Raw genomic sequence first — 22,464 nt, 5'->3', positions numbered from 1 at the left:
ATTCTGTGAGTATATATGTTCTCTGCTGTATCCTTTAAAGAAGAACTGGGGCTCTGTTGAGGAACAGAGAAGGAAACTCTGAGGAAGTGACTCCTTGCACAACTTCTCCTATGCCTGAGTATTCCACACTGAACAGGAACAGCAATTCTGCAACATGCTCCTTACTCATACAGAACTCATGCATTTGGTCCTTTTCTGTTTTGTGAAACTTCTAAAAGATGTGTAAGTAGTGGAAAGTTTTTAATGACCTGGGGATCCCCACCACAGAGAAACCAAGAATGAATGACAACTGGGACATCGCTGGATCCACAGGTGGGGATATTTTCTGCTCGATCTCTCCCTCCCTCTCTCCCTCCTATCCCCTTCCTCTCCTTCCCCTCTCCCTCAGCATCCCGCATTTTTTTCTCTCTCTCTCTCTTACATTCCATATTAAATGAAATCTCTATTATTGACTTTGGCATATGGTTTCAGTCACACCTTACTTAGCACGCAGGCCTCTCTCACTAGTCAGATCTTAAAAAGGGGGACAGCCTGCTTCACCCTGGCCTTCACCACAGGCTGCAGGGGAATCTCTGCTCCACAGCCTGAAATTCCTCCTCCCACTCCTTCTTTACTTTACCTTAGTGTCTGTACTCCTCTAGCTGCAATATTTTTCTGCACAATAACATTTTTTTCCTTCTTAACTCTTTTATCCCAAAGGTCACACCACTGTCACAAACAGGCTGAGCCTTGGGTACATCTTGGAGCCCACTGGCTTTGGCTGCACTGCACACAGGAGAAGCCTCTAGCAGCTTCTCACAGAAGCCACTCCTACAACCCTCCCTATAAAAACATTACCACACAAACCCAATACAGTGTTTTCCATAATGACAAAGCCAAGAATGCATAATTTTCCTGTAAAAATTATATAACCTTCACAGGTGAAATTAACTATTGTTTGATAGTTACTGTTTTTACCTTATCTTTCCTTTTACTTACCATTATTCCCAGAACAACATTCAATATTTAAACGGTAGTATAATGATAAATTTTTCTTTTTCAGAATATGTTCAGTTGTCACTGCCCTGTTTGGTGGAGTATTTTGAATAACCAGAAGGTTTTCAATGAACCATTCATCCTTACATATTTTTATACTGCCAGCCACGCACAAAGTAACCTAATGTACTTCTACAACAGTTAGTACTAATAATAATTGTAATTAACTGGGGACAGAGAGAGGAATAAAAACCAGGAAAGACAACTGGTGAACACAGTTGCTAACTTGATGACCAATGCCCAGCTCACTTCTGAGTAGTGATCAGCTGCTCCTAGTCAATTCCCCCATTTATATACTGGGCATGACCTTCTGTGGCATGGAACATCCCTTTGGCCACTTCAGGCCCCCTTTCCTGGCCATGCTGCCACCCAGATTCTTGTGCAACTCCTCACATATTCTTGTGTAACTCCTCAATGACAGAGTATGAGCCACTGAACAGTCCTTGAATTGGGGTAAGTCCTTACTCAGGGTAAGCAGAGCTCAGCAGCAGCTAAACCAGCAGCATGTTGTCAACATAATTTTCACACTGAATCCAAACCACAGCACTGTACCTACTAATAAGCTGGAATCTATATCAGCTGAGACCAGAACAGATATGTAGGACAACTCTGACGAAATGCTGTTTTCAGTTAAACACATGTGGACTTTACAAGGACAGGAGCAGCTTGGGGAATGTGGTTATAATAAACCAGTAGTAGTTTAAAAAAATAAACTAATCCAAATCCAAGGATAATAGTAGTAAAAACTACATTTCAATGCCTATTACAAAGTTGGGGCTTATAATAAAATCTCACTGAAGGTCTGTGATTTTTTGTTGGAAATTAATTGTGTTTCAAACTTGTGTGTTATCAGTTGCACTGTAATTCCTCAACCTAAATCATTAAGAGCATTCATTAATCATTAAAAAAAGGTCTGTTAGTTATAAGAAATAAGAGAATTCTAGATAGAGAAAATGTCCTTACTTTAGGAATTTGCAACTACACAGCTAGACTGCTGAAATATCTTTAAGCTATTGATCTGAGTTGAAAAAGAAAAATTTGGTCTTACAGGAAACCTTGAATGTTTATGTGACCACAAAACCACAACTAATCAGAGAATGGGACTTTCCACATATGTATGGCAAGTTCATTGTCTTCCAAATTAAGCTACTTTTCCAACATACTATGAAGAGTGCTTTCAGAGTTTTGTTAAGCTTAGGAATTCCATTGCTTAGAAAAATAATCTTGTATTCCACAGAGAAAAATATTTTCCCCCCTTTCTGTTTTACCTGTGATTATGATTTCTGAATTAAATATAATCACAGAATTGGGGTCTGAGGTGAGGATGGAAGTTAATAGCTCTTCTTATTGATCCTTCACTCTTTGTAACTTCTCACTAAATTACTCATGATGTCATCGCTTGGATATGAAGTCCTGCTGCAGCCAGACTATCACATTAAACCCAGCACTGCCTGCAGCATGCTCCTTTTCAGCAGCAATTCACTTTCAGTCACAAACTGTCCTGGTTTGTAAGATAAGCTTGTATTCTATTTGCCATCTGTTGGAGGTTGGGCAGGTTTGTTATTTCTTCCAAGAGCAATGGTTTGCTCCGAAGAGGTAATCGTTTGTTAATGGGCCATTGACTGACTCACTTGCAAGCCTGCTAACGTTACACCATCCCATTGTGAGATGCTCCACCCAGAGGGGGAAGCCAAGCACTCTTTTATGGTATAAAGTGGTACCTTTTGGGAGACAGAGCAGCTCTCTCTCTTTAGGGGATTCCCAGAGAAGCAGCTCCTTCGGCAGGACTCCCAGAGAAGCGGCTCGTTCAGCGGGATTCCCAGAGAAGTGGCCCCTTCGCTGGATTCCCAGAGGAAAACCAGCCCAACTGCCACCAGATCTTCAGAGAAAACTATATCCTTCTAAAGATCACCACTTCAGCTGCAATTCATCAGCCACTGCAAGAGGAGCAGCTGTCATTTCAACTGGACTGATACCAACACCCCGACTCCTCAGGGTGTCAGGTGGTGGACTTTATCATTAGTTTGTTTGTACCAATTGCATTTGCCTTTTTAAATTGTTATTTAGTTTCTCCTAGTAATGAAGTGTTACTCCCATTCCCATATCTTTGCCTGAGAGCCTTTTAATTTAAAAATCCTGGGAATTCGGAGGGAGGGGGTTTACCTTCTCTATTGCACAGGAGGCTTTTGCCCTCCTTCACAGACTCCTGTCTTGTCAAACCAAGACACAAACTGTTGCTTCTCTTTCGACCGCCACTTTGCTCTCGGGGGTTCCTTGCCGCTGTCCCCCGCCCCTCCCCGGCCCCCCGGGACCCTCCGGCTAGCTGTCCCCTCTCGGGGCCGGGGTTTTCCGCGGTCCCGCTGCCCTGGGCTCACCAGGCAGCGTCTGGGTTAGCACGGTCCGAGCTGCGGCGCTGCCTCAGTCGCCGCTAGGGTTCGAGATAAAGAGACCAAGAGAGACCAATGGTATGCTTGTCCAGAGAGATTGTATTGCCTGAAGCATTGCAGTGACCAAAGGCCCTGGGCTATTGCCCAGATACAGTTTTATACAGCAAAATTAAGAGATAAGGTCTTAAACAATAGAGACAGTGTTCAACTAAGGCACATCAGAACCACCCCAGGGGCCAGGTCCAATGGGAACTGCTCAGGGGTGGGGAGAAGGGGGTCTACAGAGGAATGCTGAAGCGGGACTTTCCCGAAACAGTGGAGCATACATAAATGTATCTTTTACCTCAGTTTCTCATTCCCAAAGCCTTTCTAAAACAATGGGGCATACATGAATGTATCCTTTTCCTCAGTTTACCATTCCCAAGGCCTTTCTAAAACAATCCTCTATGCTACCATGCCAGCATGACTGCAACAACAAACCAATTTTATTGTGGCCTGAAATGCAAAAGGAAATCTTGGCCTTGTAACAGTCAGCCAGGATTTTGCCAACAGATTGTTAGGCTAGAGGCTCATTGGCTCTTCCTGCCACCAAATCTCATATCAAGATGCAGTGAAACTAACGCTGTAGGGATATGGAGCCAGTTTTTCATGTGGCATATGACCAGATGCATATTTCATGCATGCTTGCAACTCCTTCTTGATGGCTACTCTAACATCAAAACATCGTGCAAATAAATGAACTGTGTGTGCTCATGCAATCTGTTTACACACTTCTTAGTTTCCCCCTCCTCAAGAGCCTGGTCCGCCAGTATAAAGTATGGTCAAAAGTGTAACTTCAGCAAAGTGCCTCTGTCAGAACAAATCACCAAAGTCACATCACTAATAAGTCATAGGACTTTTAAAAACATTTAATTTTAAAATTGTGGTTTTTTTCAGAAGAACATTAAGTGCTTTTAATTCTAGTGGTAATCTTTTGTGATGATACATCAAAGACTTCTATACAGAGTAGAATTTTTTTTGCTAATATTCACAGAAAATAATGTGTGTGAGATAGAAAGATTTGTATACATACACTTTTGCAGATATGGCTTGTTACTCACCTTTAGTAGGAACTTCTGTCACTAAATTAACAAATACATCAGTAGTAGGCTTTGTGTATTACATGGGAGTTTTTTCTTTTTCTTTATTTTGTCTGCTTATTCCTGAATCCTTTATGTCCGACGCTTATTTAAATAAGTGATGGGAACTGGTATGGAGGCAAGAAGGAATTTATTTTTTAAATGAAGAACAGCTTCAAAGTCCTATTTTTTGGGTTTTTTTCTTCACATATTTCAAATATATAGTAAAATCACATGGAGCTCTTTTTCAGATTTTTATGTTTTGATAGTGATTATGGAAATATATTTTCTCCTTGATTTTGCCTTGGTTTACCCATTTACAAAATTCATGATAAAAATGCACTTATCTCACAAGACCAAAAAAACATCAGCTTAAATTAATTCTAAGATGTTTGAGTGAAAGGCACTTTGAAAGTAAAATATAGTTTTACATTAGAAACAAATCATTTGTACTGTGTAACCAAAATAAAATAAATATGTCAGTCTATTTTTCTGTCCTTAAATATTTCCTTGTCTAAAGGCAAGGTCTTGTCTTCCAAAAATTTATCTTACATTATCAAAATGTTTGTAAGTTTATCTTCTTCTAAAGGAAATAATGGAATCCACATTACTCCTAAGATCACAGGTTAATGTGAAAAACAGGGTAAATTTCCTCCAGCACCAGAGTCTCATGGTGATGACTGTACATGTACTAATGCACATATCTAACTGTAGTCCTTCTAATGACTCTGATTCCTCTTTGTGAGAACCCCGGCCTTGCTTTGGGGTCTCATATGGTGGTGAAATTCCTCCTCCAACCTGTGATTCCAAAGAAAAACTCCACAGGCTTTAGCTGTTCAGTCTCAAGGCAGTTTATTGCTAGTTATCTAACAGATTATGTTCTTGGACTGCGGCTATTTGGTCAGCAGCCTGGGTAGAGACACACACACACACTGACATCCTCTCTATCTGCTGTCTTCTTCGTCTCTCTCCCCGCCCAGGGCTGCTGCTATCTTTTATATTATATATTACGTATAACATGTTTACAATTATTCCCCAATACCTACTACCTACGTTGCCAAGTGTTTTTCTACTCTAAACCAATCTGTGAGTGCCAACATCACCAAGAACATGGAGGTAAGGAAAAAGAAGGAGGAAGAACAGGATCAGCCCACTTTCCTCCATCTTAGAACTTCTGACCCCCATGTACAAAGTGAAAACCCCCCTGTACATGTGCTAAAACCCCCCTGTACAATGCTAAAAAAATTTCCCCTCTACTTTGTAACTACTTTTACTATACTATCTAACCTTTTGTTACTGCTTGTTCCACCTCCAAAGTTGGAAATTCATTTCATGGCTCAAACTCAAAATCACAGCTGTTTTTCAGCTGTCTGTCAGGGTCTAGAATGCCTCTGACCAAGGCCTGGAACGTCTAAAAATGTCTGAGAGACATTTTGAGTTCCCACACTCTTCTGTTCAGCAATCAGCCTCCAGAGTGGCTTAAGCAATCCCTGAAAGAGAAAAAGCTCTTTGCCACATAGGCAGACAGAAAGGAGTAAACCACATACAGATATTTCTCATTATGATTAAAAACATTCCCATAAGGTCTTTCCTTATCTAATGGATGGGGTATGGAAGGAGAGGAAAAATAAAGACTAAATTATTTCTCAAGTGTAGTGGTATGATTCATATGCTTCTTGGTAATTGTTACAATGGATAAATAATGCAACTCTTCAAATTGTTGACAATTTGGTTGTCTGATTTTATCAGCCACTAGCTACATGTTCTCTCATCACAACTCTCATCTGTCTATTTACTATCTGAGTGAAAATTTATTTTTGATTTTATAGTCTTCTGACTTTTAAACTACATTTTGTGTTTTCACAATTAGTGAGGTTCTTAACTCAAGACAGATGGTTGTGGAGGACTGACACATGACAGCTGGAAAAAGTTAGTAAATGGAGTTGGTACACTTCCTACTCAGGCATTGCCAAATGAACATAGGTACAACCTGCTGTAAGTGAGTCGTTGGCATTTTTTTCCCCCTCCACATTTCTTTGAATACTGACGTTGCAGGAGTGGATGTTCACAACAGTAGCAGTTGTAACATCACAAAACATAGATAAAGCATATATCTTTGCTAGGAGGAGTGAGGGGAAAGATGGCATCTCCCTGATCCCCATAAGGACATGAAGTAGAGTACCTATTTCACTGCATTTTAACAACTGGATGTGATATAAAAAGAGTGCCAACTAAATTATGTGGCACGTGTATCATTAAGCTGAGTAAGTATATTACAGGATCATCAGGTCACACTGTTGCATCATTAGCTATTGTCAAAAATATACCACAATGCAATCTGTTTTAGCTCTCTGGAGTACTATTTGATGATATGGTGTATTTCCTAATGCTAAAGGTTGAGTATCTCTGTGTTTACAATAGAAATTTACTAATAAAATAAAATTACATATTTTATTCTGACTCTGTTTTCCAGATGGTACCTAAGGATATCGTGGCCCCAAGGCAGAAGAGAAAATTTGAAACTGCTTACATAGGATCCCAAAATGAAATTGGCCACAGGTGTGCCAATAACTAAACAAGCACTTCAGCTGCACTGGGGATGGTAAATCAACATCACATGTATTGCTAAGAGATATATAAAGCAAAAAGGCTAAGTCATCTCCTCTTGGCAGAAAGCCAGAATTTACTAATATTCAGTTTTGAGATTTCAGAATGAGGACATATTTCTACCCAAATCCAGACTGAACAATATTGCTTATCTAGATATTTATTTATTTATTTATTTAAATTGTATTAATAAAATAAAACACTTGAATATCTATGGAAACAATAGATTCTCAGCAAGTAAGATCTAAAAATAAGTTCATCCACATGAACTGAAATAAAAAGGTTAGCTGTTTTCTTAGAGGACATAGTAAGAAAAATATAGCAAATGGATTATATTCAGATGATATTTGCATTGGCTGATTAAAATCTGAGGGCATGACATTTGCCTAGCAGCTAATGATAAACTAATTGTTCTTTGTTTGTCACATATTACATAAATAACATCGACCCAAAAACACAGATTGTGAGAGCACAAATTCTGTTGAAACAATGAAGACAGATACGCAAATGGGAGATGCTTTTCTTTAGATTTATTTTGGCTTTGAAATATCTCATAATCAGACATTGTAATGACTCAAGAAATGAAACCTTATATCCATATTTTGCTCAAATTCAGTTACATGTAAACTAATATAAAACCCAGAAATGAGGTGAACAAGAACAACCTCCAATAAGAAGAAAAAAAGCTCTCAGTCATAAATTTATGTAATCCATGGTAATAAACATGCTGCTATATTATTTTTTTATTCTGAAATAAATATGTCAATATATTAGTAGGCTAATTAAAGAGAAATCCTTACCATCTACTATAATGTTCTACATTAATTTTTTTTCATTCTCTACATTTTTGAGAGACAGAAATCTTGTCAGTTTCCTTTTTTAAAAGATGCAGTCATCCTGATCTCCTCAAATCCAGATAATATTGAGGAAATTCACTAGTTTTTTTAACTTTTCCTGCTGTCTTCAGTAACATAAAACTGGGTGAACGTAGAAGCAGGATAGGAAGGCACATAGGAATCTAAGAACAAACCAAAGAAAAGTTACTTTCAATTCAACACCCACTACAGAGTATAATGAACTCTCTGGATTTCACTAGCTAACAGGACATAAGATTAATGAAGCAAGGCTCTTGTAAAAGCTGCAGAGAGAGATTAGGGACATTATGAAGTAGGCAGAGAAGGACATGGCTTGCAAAATTTCCAAAAATTATTTGCCCTTGCTAGTACTACAGGACTTTTGTTTAGATGGTCTTTTGGAGCAAATTAACCCAAAATACACTTTCTAAGTAAAAAAATAAGAAGGATAATATTGCTCAAAATAACTTAATTTTAAAAAATGTTTTTATAATTTCTTCTATCATTAACTATTCTCTTCTTTCCCCTACAAACATCTAACAGTGAACTTTGTGACCACCAAAATGCTTAGGGACTTTGTTGAGGCCTTTGTTCCTCCTAACATTTAATGGCAACCTTTCATCCCCTGTTATTTTGCCTTCAAAAATGAGCCTTTGTGCATGAGTAGACCATCATTTCCATGTGCTATGGGTGGAATGAGTCCTCCTCCAAACATAAACATCCAGCTGTCTGTCCACAGAGATCAGCACAATGACATACTAGGAAAACATTAGACTTGACTCTCATCTCTCAGGTTCTTCAGAAAAACTGGGGTCCAAGACCTGAGTTCTCCATCATGGTTGTCATTCAACTTGTGCATTGTATATATCTTTAGGCATGAGAATTATTCTATTTTTTAAGTATTCATTGTATGTATATAATTTTTAGAAATAAAACATTTGGGGTGTTTTTCATGCTGCTCTTCAGTTCAGACATAAAGAAATGCTAATAATAAAAGTAAACTAATTTCTTATTTTTCCATAGATTCAAGGATCTCAGCAAGGTTAATAACAGCATATTTGTGGTGCCTATCATAGGTGGGAAAACAACAGACAGAAGACAAGCTAGGGTAAATAAAGGACTTCCAAGAATTTAAACTCCTTTTAATTTATCTAAATTCATAAACCAAAGGAATGAAATGTGCTCTTGTGCCAGGACAGGGATTTATGACTACGGAGAAGCTCAGCTCTTCAGCTGGACAGCCCAGGAGCCTGAGGGGATGCTGTTGAGCAAAGGAGGAGGAGACAGTAGCATGAATTCATGATGTGCAGAGAAGACAGAAGAGGAGGAAATATTTTCCAGCCAAAGGCACCTACAGCCAGGGGGTCCGTGGATCCATGAAAGCTGAGCTAACATACTGAATCAGAGTGAAATCAGAGTGAAATCAGATAGAATCAGTGATGTCAGTGTCTGGGAAGGAAAGAATACTCCCCTCATAGGGGAGTGGGGGAGTCAGAGAAGGGTGTTTTGCAGATACAACAGTTTATGGTGTGGATGTGCACGTTGACTGTCAATACTTCACAGTGGCATTTGACAGCGAGAAACCTCGCTTGCCTAATATACACAAGCAGCATCCTCCTGGAGAGACATCATTCACTCCACTCACTGAACTGTTACACCTCCCCACCTCCTCAGCCACACGGACTGGAGCAGGGGACCAGTTTCGGGCAAAAGCCAGGAGGCTGCCAGGTTGCCAAGGTCAAGGGACGCGGTGCAGGACGGTGGCTGGCTGCGTGTTGGGAGGCTGGGACGCTGAGAGCCGACGGCGGTGCCAGTATGCTAGGTGCGGGCTCCGATGGCATCATCTCCAAGGCTGCACCTCCCGCCCCCAATTTCTCTCCCGCCTCATACTCCGCACACCAGCTCTCTGGTTTTTTTTGCGTGTGGTGGGGTTTTTTTGTTTGTTTGTTTTTGGGTTTTGTTTGTTTGGTTTGGTTTGGTTTTTTGTTTTAAGGCGGGTATTTCCCGCTGCCAGATGGGAGCGTGGGTCCCTCCTCTCTGCCCGCCTCCCTTGCTGTTCCTGCGTGGTCTGGAGAGGCGGTGGGGGGAGGGGAGCATTTGGTCCGGGTTGTGCGGGTTGCCCTCCTTTTGTGCGCTGATTTCTAGGTGTACTCCGCAGCGCAGGCAAGTTTCCTCCATCTCCTGTGTGACCCTGGTACAAATGCTTAGAAAACGCTTTAAATAAGGGCATGTGTTTGTGTCCATGTGTGTCTGTGGGGTTTTTCTTAAGCCCATGACCAAGCACTATGAGATCTGAATGGTAAGTGTTCTGGTTTTTTGTTTTTGTTTGTTTGTTTGTTTGTTTTGGTGGGGTTTTTGTTGTTTTGTTTTGTTCTTTTACTGATTGCAATTTCTTCTGGAATAGGGGTTAAAAAAAAAAAAAAAAAAAAAAAAAAAAAAGAGGCAGCCGGCACTATCGGCGGGGGCGGGCGGAGGAGAAAATTCTCGCACGTAACATAAACCTCGTGTCTAGCGGTGGTGCAGGCGGGGAAGGCGCGGGCATGTATTGTCCCCGGCGGCGGCGAGCGCGGTCCATCCGCGGCGGGCAGGGCGGGGAGGGGCGGGACGAGGCGGTCGGGAGCCGCCTGCAAGCGATCTTCACTCCGCCGGGCTGCTCGTCGCGGAGCGCTGCTGCGGGACGGCCGCTTGAGAGCTGTGCCCGTGCGCGCTGAGGCGGGGTTGTGTGGCGCAGAGAACCCCACCTCCCTCCTGGAGGAGCTCCCTCCTGGGGAGCACTCAGAAAAGAAGCGGGGCAGTGCAGTGAGAGAGCTTATTTTTTATTTACTTATTTAATCTCTCAAATTGATCTAATTTCCTTAAGGAATGGATGCTTAGAGCTGCTTGAGCTATCTAAAGAAATAGCAAATTTCCTCGCTTCATGATTACTGTAGGTAACTTTGCTCATTGCAACATTTAGCAATACGTGAGAATTTACATCACCTGGTAGACAGGAATAGTTAACTTGCACCGACCTCATTCTGTGGATATCAAAATAATAGAATATGGGAGGTAGCAGTAAGTATTACTTAACTTCACCATTACTTAAAGCAATACAGATAATTTTCAGCAGTTTTAAATCTAATCATTTTTCTGATGATGCTATTGACTGTTGTTGTGTGGAGTTGCGTTATTTGTATGTTTTATTATCCCTGTATTATGTATTGGTTTATTCCTTTGTACCCCCATGTACAACTTGGTTTATCCCCAGTTTTCCCGCCTTGTCCTCCCTTCCCGCCTTTCCAGTATCTATCCATCACCCTGAAAGAGGCATTTTACCCCTCCCTGGTGCCTTGTCTGTCACTCGGTGTCCCTTCCCATCCATCCAGAAGCTTCTACTCAGGGCACCGGGTGATTGGGCGAGGACCTGGGGCTCCCCCCATATCCTTGCCCCATTGGACCACGTTGTATCACCCCATCCCGGAGCCACTCCCTATCCCTATCCCCATCAGTCGTCGGTTACCCCTCCCTCACAGTTTATAAGCTGGTGTCAGAACCCTGTCTGGGTTCCTGTTGGCTGGCACCGTTCTAGGATATTTGGCCCCGTTGGGCTACAATAAACTCCGACTTAGCCCCCAGCAAGATCCGCTCTTCATTTACCACCGCGAGGCTTGCTAGCGCTGCCCGGAACCCACAAAGGCACTCTCCAAACCCCAGCTGGGAGCGGCGGAGGTTGCCTCAATCGCCCGCCCTCGCCCCAGGACGAGAGCTAGCCGGGGCTGAGATCAGGGATTTGGGGCGGGAGCGCGGCAGCTGGAAGGAGCAGAATTTACCTCTATCCTAAAGTGACGTATTCTAAAGTGAGTCTTAACAGCATAGAAGAAAGAGAGAAAAAATGAAGTCTGCCCTGGCTGAGAAGACTTCAAACTACAGAGTTCATAGCTGTAGCTATAGTCAGTGTTGATTTTTCCTATAATCATTCATATTTATTAAACAAGGTTTTGGCTTATTTTATATTTTAATGTTGTCTATCCAAAGGCAGTAACATTCAGATGGATATTTTCCACAAAAAAAATCTATGTAAACATTGATTTATTACAGAATTAGTTTGCAGTGTTTCTATGCAAAAATACTTTTCTTCCTCTGAAAATGTCTGTAATCTGTAAAATATATGAGTATATTCAGTAGGATTAGTAACTTCTGCACAGTTTGTCCTGCGCTGGCTACAGCTGAACCCTTCTAAGAGGCTGCAGGTGGTAAACTGTACATATATTTATGTAACCAGAAACTTGCATTTCTTTTCTTCCTATCATAAAGGCTGTTTCTTCCCCACATGTAGTAATATTCTCCTTTTATACCAATGCCACAGAATTTAAGTGCTGAAAATGTTTATAACTTTCATGCCTTCATTAATGGATCACCTTTTATTTTTGTCATTTTAAGCACTAAGAAGGAGAAAAGTGGTGAGCATGGGTAGGAAAGGATGCTGAATTTCTCAGGAAATTCAAATAACTAGAAGGGAACTCACTTTTCTGGTACATATACTCCACAAATGTCATAAAGTTAATAGCAGAGAGTAGATAGGTTTACCTGTGCCCTGTGGTTTAGTCTGTTTTTATATCACCTCTCACAGAGATGCTCTGAAGCACAGTGGCAGCAGACACCCTTCAGTGCTCTCTGCCGAGAGCTCACCCATTTGGCCACAGTGCAGCGGCATAAGGAGTACCTTTATTTACCCTCACCTGCATTTTGTTATGGACATATCACAGGTTATGCATTAGTGACCCTGGATGTAAAAAAGAAATCTCCAAACTACCACCAAACAAACAAACAAGAAAAATAATCAAAGAAATCTAAGAATGTTGTAAATAAAATTCAATCAAAACTGCTGAAAAAGACTTGTAGTCAAGAAAACTGGAACACTTGTGGATGTAGTATTTGATAGAATTATCTTGCTTAGCAGTGATAATGTGTTTGATTGAGTAGATGATTGTAGAGGAAAGACTTTATTTTCCTCAATAATTAGAAATACCTAGGGAAAAAAGTCTTCATGCTTGTGCAAACATATTGTGTATGCTACCTTCCTGAAGAATATGTGGGTGGATGGTCTGATGAAAGTGTAACTGAAAATCAGAGCAGTGACTGTGAGCAAAATGTACACAAGAGACTTCCTATGAGTGATTACTAAGTGTGGGGTGGGAAGCATATGTACACACCTTAGAGCAGACAAATAGGAAATGAGTTTAAATTCTTCTGATATCACACTTCCTAACTTCAAAGTCCAGCCTTAGTGTGAAAAATGAGAGTTAAAATTGAAAGGCAACAGGAAAAGTACCAGAATTGCATCAAATAGGAAAGAATTTCTTGAAAATTTATAGTAAAGGTGATTTTCTAGATCTTCCTGGTCATCCTCCTCTGCTTCCTCAGGACTTTCTGAATAATTCTTTGGGATTATTTCCTTCTCAAGCCACCTATAATTTCTGAAAGCCCCTGTCAGCTGATAGATGCCAAGTACCAAAAAATGCACAGAAGACATTGATATTTATTCTGTTAGAATAATTAATAGTTTCATGTTTGAAACTTAACAAAATAAGATATTGAAAACAAGATCTTTCCTTTCTTCCAAAGTATTTTTATAACTTGTCATGGTTTGACACTGGCACAATGCCAGTGCCCCCATGAAAATGTGATCCCTACCTTGAATGCTGTGAAGTGGAATCTAGAATAGAGCAAAGCAGGCCCAAGCTTAATAACAGGAAAAAAACTTTATTAAACTACTACTACAAAAGAAAAGAGAAAACTAAAGAAGGGGAAAAAAAAACCCACACAAAGATCCAAATGAAAATCTTGCAAAACATTCCTCCCCCCACCACCCAACTCCAACAAACCACAGTGAGACACAATCTGGACCCCAATCAGGTTTCCACCCTCCAAACAACCGATACTCACTCAGTCCATCGAGGGAACGGAGTCTCTCCTGTGCCACAGACCCCCCAAGAAACACAGCTCCACATCCTGTGTTTCCATGTCACACATGGCACCACCTGGAGAAAAAGTTTGCCATGGTGACCCTTCTCCTTTCCATGCACAGTGCTCTCACCACAATGCATGGATGGTCAGACTGCCTTTAGGATTTTTCCTTTCAAGGATGCCCTGCCAAGAGGGGAGAAAACAACAGTTCAGTTTTTCATTGTTTGGGACCACAGTCCCCCCCATTTTCCCCTGGGGCCAAGGGCTCAAGAACAGAGATCTTCTTCTCTTCTCTTTCCTTTCCAGGGCAAGGGGGCGCCACCACAAACCCCCTAACCTTTTCTCTGTTCACTCCACTTTTGTCTTTTTCCCAGCTGAAGCAGGTCTCTTGACTCACTGGCATCCTCCCAAAACACAGTCCCTCTTGAAGGAGAAGATTTGGTTCAGGTTGTGGCTAACACAGAAAAGTCCAGCCAAAAGCCACTCCTTGTCCCCCTCCCATCCAGAATTCCTCCTTCCAACATCCCATCCCAGGGTCCAAGGTGTCCCTTTCCTCTCTTTCAAACCGAGGAGGGGAAAGGAAAATTCACAAAGCTTTCATTTCTCAAGGAAGGGTTAAAAGTCCGAACTCCCAGGATGGCTCGATGCCCGGACATCCAGCAACTCCCACGCACTGGGCACCTTGCAGCTCCCCCTGCTTCTCCTTCCTCACAGTGGAATTGCTGGCAGGACAGGATCGCCACCGCCTCTTTCTCTCTCCCCCTCGGGAGAGAAACCGGGGGGGGGGTAGGGGGGGGTGGGAAGTGGAGACATCCCAGATTTCTTCCACCCTTCCATCTGCAGGGGCCAGCCCGGTTCCAGTCCTTCCAGCACCCTTGGGGCCTACCTTTCAGGCCATGGGGCCTTCCCCTCCCCCACCCAGCTTGTGGCTGGGCAGGGGAGGTCTGCACTGCACGCTGACCGGAACCAAAGAGAGCGAGTTCCCCTGGGAATTCTGCTTTCAACCCCTCTGTGTTCTCAGAGGCGTGTCTACTTTCAATTGGTCAATATCTAAATTCACCTCTTCCTTCCGGAAAAAATTCTGTCTCCGTGTCAAACCACGACAAACTTCATGAAATCTTGATCAGTAATACTTTGAAATTTTATGGTTTGCAGATTATATATAATCAAAGTCTGAGTTCATATTGAACTACTTGCTAATTCAAGCACTAGTTTTGAGTAATGATTCTCCTCAGAAGAGAGTTTGAAATTTTGGAAGTCAAATTTCTGAATGGCATTGCTTTGTCTATTTTTACAGAAGAGATTGAAAGTAATGGAAAAATAAGATTGCAGTTGTGGGGATTTCCATCTTCAAATAGTGCAGATGTCTATTAATTAGAGATGTGACAATCATTGAAAATTTATCTTAGCCTCAGTCATGAAGTCACTGCAGCACCTTACATATTTTCAGCTTAGTTAATTGCATGCTTAACTCTATTCTAAGATTTCACATGCAGAAAAAAAAAATTAAAAAGAAATCACATTGCTTTGTTTAGGAGATATCTGGGTCTTTCTAGACAAATATTATTACAGCCTAACCTTCCTAACCTAAATGTTTGGTGATTCATATAAGGAAAGCTGTTGACCCAAATCCCGAATAAAATGCATATATCTTTGATTCTCTTTAAATGTACTTCCATTGTTTTTATAACACGGTATTGATGTATACACTTGCAGACAGACATGCCTCATTTACTACAGAGAACTGATTGTTAATTTTGCCAGGTCCTTGAAATTAAAACCTTAAAGCATAATGAGAATGGAAAACACATTAGAATTTATACTAAAGGGCTTTAAGCCACCAAGGCTTTTAAAAACCTCAGTGGTTGAGACTTGATTTTTCATGTTTTGATGACATTATGGTCAGCACTTCAAAAGTAAGGCATTCAGAAACCCCTAGGAATAAAAGAAAATGTACTTAAGTATCTGTGAAGGAGAATCTGTATTGAAATGAAACCATTTAGGTGGTGGAGAGTGGGATTCATGAGAGCTGTGTTTTTCTTGGAAGTTCTCTTCACAATTGTATTACTTGCCTTGGGTGTTGTTTGCTGCTGTGTTGACAAAAATGTCAGCCTAGTCTAGCTCAGCAGAAATAGAGCTGTATGGATTAGGAATTGTAGATATAAAAATCAGGGTTAACATCACCAGGGTGACATTCTACTGAGTAGGCAGAAAGTAGTTATTAGGAGTGTTGTGATGCTGTGCTTGTCTTGGAGTCCTGTCAGCCGTTCACTCAATGCTTACGTTTAGTCAGAGAGTTAGGACTGACTTCTCTTCTAGAAATGAAATCCTCATACTCAGCTTTATCTATGACACATTTCTGAGAACTGTTTTTTTTTTTAAAAAGTATAAAATCTAAATACTTGATGTCATTATCAGTACCAAGAGATACCACCAGATATGGCCTCAGCATAAGAACAAATCTACAAATATTACCATTTCAACCACTTTTATTTTCCCCCAAGAGAACAATTTAATGTGTATAAAGTGTTTGCTGCTTCAGTGGCTACTTTTTCTACAATGTGTCATAGCTGCTGAGGTCAACATGGTCTAAAGTAAAGCTGGTTATTCCCACTAGGCATGATTTTACACTTTCTTGTTCCAATACCCTATTGACCATTCAGACAATCTGCAGAAGTGATAATTTATAAACATAGTGGCAGGAGTGGTCATTGAGACAGTACAGGATGTTATTTTTAGCTAATATTTACCACTGAATCAAGGTTTTGGTTCTGAGCTATAAGATTTTAATGCTTATTAAATTCACTTTGTCTTTCTAGTTATGAAGTGTTCATTAAACCAGGTTGAGATATTTAATCCAGATTATGTAAATAGTTTTAATATAACTGTTGTGTTAATATAAGTGTTTATATATTTTTTTTATTATAAGTGTTAATATGAATATGTAAAAAATTTAAATTTAAAAAATTAGAAGTCCAATATGGGAGGGGAGAGACAGAAACAATATAAGGTCCCTGACTCGTGTCCCACCATCAGCTATGATTTCTTTAAAAGTGAGTGACCACTGGTTTTCACATTAAAGTGAATATGCTGTGATAAGTTTTTACATCCCATGGCACACTATGTTGTTCAAAACATGCAGCATATGAAACAGATGGCTTGGGAAGACTGTCAAAAATACCTGCTAGGCCTTCCCTAGTATTACCTTAAAGCAAAAGAGAGGATGAGTACGTGTGCTGTAATTTTTTGCTTTAACACAGATTCAGGAAGCTCAGTGTCTGAAGGAATCTACTCAATCACAGTAGCACATATAAGAACAGATACCTATTTGAGGGTAACAGAACAATAAAATTATTTGAAATTGTAGGGATGAAAGGAAGAATGGGAAATTGCAGTGGAAACGGGGACAGATTTTTCCAAGATGATCATCACAGGACTGAGCAATGCAGAAAAATTAATTTATCAGGACTTTCACATGATATCTTTAAATATTTTTATTTGTATACAGAACAGTACCTTTAATTTTTTAATCTTTAATTTTTTTTAGTTATGATTTTAGAGATTTTGTGAAAATAACAGTTGTGCCTCCAAGACCTGCTTGATTATGGTTTCAAAATTTCTAAGCATGTAGAATCTTCTAACTAAGGGCAAGCAATGTATTTTGTACTAGAGGCATGAAAATCAGACCATACTAAATGAATATGAGTCTACAAGACAGTGTCTTTTTAGGAGATATTCCATGTACTGGTAGTATTAAAAATAGTAAGCCATCCAAATTCTTCATATTCTTGTCCACAATAAATTTTTAGAAGCAGCTGTTTTGTTTCTTTTTTTTTTTAATCTCATTCCTACAGCTGCATATTGTCATATTTAATTTTGACTGAGAATAACTAGCTATAGTATTTCAAGTCAAAACTACTAAAAGTAATAAATATTAAGTAGTATTAAAAAAGCAATTCCATCTTTGAGTTAATAGTTTACTGAAATTAAGATTTATTTCCAGAAGATAATATTACTAGATAACTGTTCAAAATGTGGACATTGGAGCATTAGGAAAATAGTTTTCTTCTCATTGCTGAATTTCTGTTAACTATAAAAATGACCGTACAGAATGATCACTGAAAGCTTCACAGATACTGTAAATTTTTGCAATTTTTTTTCCTCATTTGTTGTTAATTTCTTTTAAGTATTATCATTGTTCAGTTGTCTGATGAAGCTGAGATGTTTAACTGGCTGACTCAGCTTTATTTTTATTTTTCAGCTCTGGAAAGTCATTGCACAAGACTTTGCAATACAGTTATATCAGAACTTTGGGAGATAAATATTGCTAAAATGCTCTTATAATGCTGAAGTTTATCTATTATTTTTAAAATGCACCTTTAACTTTTTTTTACTAACTCTCTTCCTTGGCAATGGGTTTTCATTTCATGTTTTAGGAAACATGTTGTTGTTATGTAACTACTTCAGAAAGGGAAAGAAAGGAAGAAACATGTGAGATACTTTTGTACTCACTTTGTTTGTGATTTTGAATAGCTTTCAAATTAGAATGATTTGCCCAGATTTTTATAGGTTTACCCAATCCAGCTGTATATTTTATATGCTAATTTAATTTCTATTTTTGTTCCCCTTGGGATTTTGAGTGATTATAATTGTTGCTCTTCAAAAGCCAAACAGATGATGATTACCGCTTCAGGAATATACCAAAAGAAACCAGCTTTCATTAAACCTGCTCATCCACTTCATAATTATCTCCATTTATTCTCACTAAGAAGCAGAAGAATGGCAACTGCAGTTCACTGAAGCCAGTTCAGTTATTCAAATATCATTTTACTGAGGTAACAGGAGGTGTTAAAGCAGAAGGCTTTTCAAACAGTAAGATGTAGCCAGTACTGTAATAAGGGTGCCAACTAGAAGACCAGACACTTCATGTCAGCTTGAAATACAATGCTGGAGTCCAGAGACAGCAGAAGTTGCTGTGAGCTCTGCTGGGCCTGGAACAATTTCTGGAGGACAAAACATAGAATGACAGCGATTTTGCAAGGTATTTTCTTGTCTGTCTGCTCTGCAAGAAGTGAGAAGTTAGAGCAAGCAGGAACATGGGAGAGGAAGAAAGGAGGTTGGAGCGGGCACTGACACAGAGAGTAAAGAAGATAATAAATAGGCAAATGATACCAGCTTTGATCGTATGTTCACTATTTGTATCTGTCACCCCCAGTGATGTTTGGAATGAGCTGGGCTAGACTAGAAGGCTTCTGTAGAATTTGTTTCAGAAATAAATTTTAATCCCAGTTTAAGAACACAGTTTAAGAAGTTCAGCAGTGAAGATCAATGCTGGAGAAAAACTCTTGTGAATTTCAACAAGAGCTGCAATATCTGTAGTTCATGAGCGTTGGCATAAACAGGGATGAAAAGACTCAGAGGCTTTTCAAGATGTAGAAACATGTAGGCCATTCTTTACTTCACATAATTGGTTAAAAAACCTCACATACTTATATTTTTGCAGTTATCTTCTGATGTTTTCCCTATCTTATAAATGTAAGTAGTGTTGCTTGGATTTTTCCTACCTGCTCTCTGAAGTTTGATTCTTGCAGTTTACAGGAAGTAGTCTGACCAAATGTATTACCATTAATCCTCTGCTTTGTTTATGCAGGCAATCAGTGACAACGTCTCTGCATAAATCACAGTTTACCACTCAAGGGAACTGATACAAAAACAGTTCCATCATCAGTTTCTTCTTCAAAGGCAGACTGAAGCAACTGTCTTAAAACATGGATTTTTCATCAAAGAAAACAAGAATCTTTCACAATTCTGATCTCCTACAGGTCACATTTATGCAAAAGAGATGACCAGGAAAAATTCACAAAAGGCATAATTTGGGTTTTTATTTCTTAAGTTTAAAAACCTATATGAGAACAGAGGTTAAACTCAGACAATTGTCAGGAAGTCTTTTTTATCAATTATAGAAGCAAAACTTCTGTCAACCCATGCCTTTCCAGCTTATCCAGAATGTTACAGAGTTTTGGCTATAGCAGTGTAAAATGAGAGAAAAATTGCTTGACCTAGAGACTGGAGGGGAGGAAAAAAAGGCAGAGGGTACAATCCCAGAGCCTGGTTGACAGACTGCCGGGAACAGAGCTTTCCCTTTTGATTCCAAGCAGCTGTATTCAGTATGGCCAGCAGTTCTGGGGCCAGTTTCATCTCCAGTTAGAATGTCTTAGAACCAGATCAAGATTCCCATCTAATTCAGGAGCCACAACAGTGACATCGGCTCTGGAAGGATCATTGTGCCTCTGTTATATACAGACCTGGACCGGGTTTTACAGACGTACATATTCAAACAATGACTGAGTGACAGGAGAGATGCATTTCCTTTTGAAAACTGCTTTCAAATGAAAACATTACTTACTCCCCCGAAAGGTTCAATACTGCATCTACATTTGTCTGCATTTCCATTATTTAAGGATAAGTTGTTCAAACTGAGCTGTTTTCCTCCCTTCCTCATGCTCTGGCAGGAGGATTCTAGAGGCTGCAGCAGCGCATTTATGCAGGAAAATGAAGCTATTTTCCACAACAGCATCAAAACTAAAGTCAAGGAAGAACACATTCTATCCACTCATTTAGTCTATACAAACATCTTCTGGAGCTGTAACTTGGTTTTTAAAGAAAAATAAAGCATAAGATTCTGTAGTTAACTTTTCTTTTTGTCCAAAAGCATTTGACTTATCAAGACAATATGGGCTATGGCTGAATCAGCAATTTACAATCAGAGCTGGGAGAAGCAACAATTATATAAAGACTAAACCCAATTCTGTAATTTTTAATAACCTTGTTTCTCCTTGTGTCAATCTTATCAAGAATGAGGAAAGACTGAACAGAGATGTTAGAGGTGATGTCTCCAAACAGCAGCTGTTCAATTATTCTTAATGTGCTGTGGAGATGCAAGAAGAGCATCCCTGTGGAAGCATTAACTTCTAGGAGAAAATACTGGTTTTGGAGAGTGAAAAGGATATGTTCTGAATTGATTTGGTGCTTCCCTGCCTCCTCTCCCAAGCTTAAATGGGGTGATGGTTCTTTTTTTTTAATTTGCTATGTGTCTCCTTATATGTCCATATATGCCCATATGTCTCTGTTTCTTCTTTTCTTGTGTATTAAAGAGACATTCTTTCTCAATTCAAATAACTAGCCTAAAATACTTTCTTGACTCCTTTTCTTATATTTTCATACCTCCATTTTCTCTCACACTACTGTTGCTTGTTTTCTGCCCACACGTTCCAGGCACTGGGTGGTACAGCATTGTACAACTTAGTACCAGTTTATGGCAAAATAGGTGGTGGTGCTGTAGAACAGGCTCTAATAAGAAACTTTTTAATGCATATGACTTACTAGCCTTTGTAAACCATCTTCATCAAAGTATGCAATTAAATATTGATTTTCTTAAGATAGGTATACACTATATATCTTAACACATAATATATAGAGTCTATGGTGATTCTACACAGATACAAGCAATAAATAGTTGATCCTTTATCTCAGTCTTCCATGGAAAATGCAGTTATTCCAAGCAGGAAAGACTGCAGAATAAGTGACTGGACATCATATTACACAGTCTATCTGCATGGCCCACAATGCTCATTTGCATAGTTACTGCATAGTAGGCTTTTAGGACTTCAAACACCCAGTGAAAATACAAAAAAATCCAAAAATATATTAGCCTATTTGAGCATGCATTTGTTGCATACATCGTCTTTAATGTACATTGGAATTGTTGATCTCATATCTTTTGGAAGAGCAGTAGGTTTCCATAATCAAAAAGCAATATCCAGTCATCCTGTCATATTCAGTTCCTTTTTTCTCCCTGTCGCCACTTTAAAAGAAAAAAAATCAACAATAACAAAACACAATCAAAGAACAAAAACAAACCCAAAACAGAAAGTAAGTTAAGTTCCATGTGATTAAAGGTGAGTTGAAGGAGACAGACAAATCTTAAGTTTGCAAAGCAAATCTGAGTAACAAAAGAGAAACTTTACAACTTCTTCACCCATGACAGTTTTGTGTTAAATATCACATTACTTAAATCTGCTTTAAGCCTCACAATGTATCTTCCATTTCCTGTAAGGAATGAAGAAAATAACATTATAAGGGAAAGACTGTGGAAATCACACTGATGAAAATACTGTTTCAAACAAGTTGCCATCATTAGGAACCATTATAAGACCATGAAAATTTAATCCTAATTCTTAATCACATATGTTTCAGTATTTTGCTATTTTGGGGGCTTCTTTTGAACTAAGAAGCTGAAATTATTCTGTCTTTTTCCTGAATCTCTGCTAAAATAATAACAAAAAAAAAAAAAAATAGCACCTTTATACCTGTTCTGCAGGGCATATATTTATTACCTAATGACCAAACGCAGAGAAGAACTTTCAGGAGAGTGAATGTCTATGACAACATCAGAATAATTTGCTGTAGTTTTGTGACATATTTGTTCCACTAAGTCATACAACACTGCAGTACGTT

At 39.4% G+C, this 22,464-nt stretch overlaps 1 protein-coding gene across 5 annotated transcripts in view; it reads left to right on the top strand.

Moving 5' to 3' along the window:
- The first annotated feature begins 10,021 nt into the window (after positions 1 to 10,021).
- The window catches only part of ELAVL2 (ELAV like RNA binding protein 2), a 107,186-nt gene continuing 94,743 nt past the window's right edge, over positions 10,022 to 22,464 (top strand). For 2 of the 5 annotated variants that reach the window (XM_077790520.2, XM_085567577.1), the window contains exon 1: positions 10,039 to 10,300. In XM_077790520.2, the coding sequence (XP_077646646.1) occupies positions 10,298 to 10,300 (3 nt within the window). In that variant the 5' untranslated portion in view covers positions 10,039 to 10,297. Of the gene's footprint in view, positions 10,301 to 22,464 lie in introns of all 5 variants that reach the window. The other 3 variants (XM_085567581.1, XM_085567579.1, XM_085567590.1) reach the window with 3 other exon arrangements.

Source organism: Lonchura striata, chromosome Z (genome assembly GCF_050655825.1).
Source record: "Lonchura striata isolate lonStrDom1 chromosome Z, ASM5065582v1, whole genome shotgun sequence".
In the NCBI taxonomy this organism is placed as follows: Eukaryota; Metazoa; Chordata; class Aves; order Passeriformes; family Estrildidae; genus Lonchura; species Lonchura striata.
The sequence above is the reverse complement of the archived record's forward strand: the minus strand, read 5'-3'. Positions and strand labels throughout refer to the sequence as shown.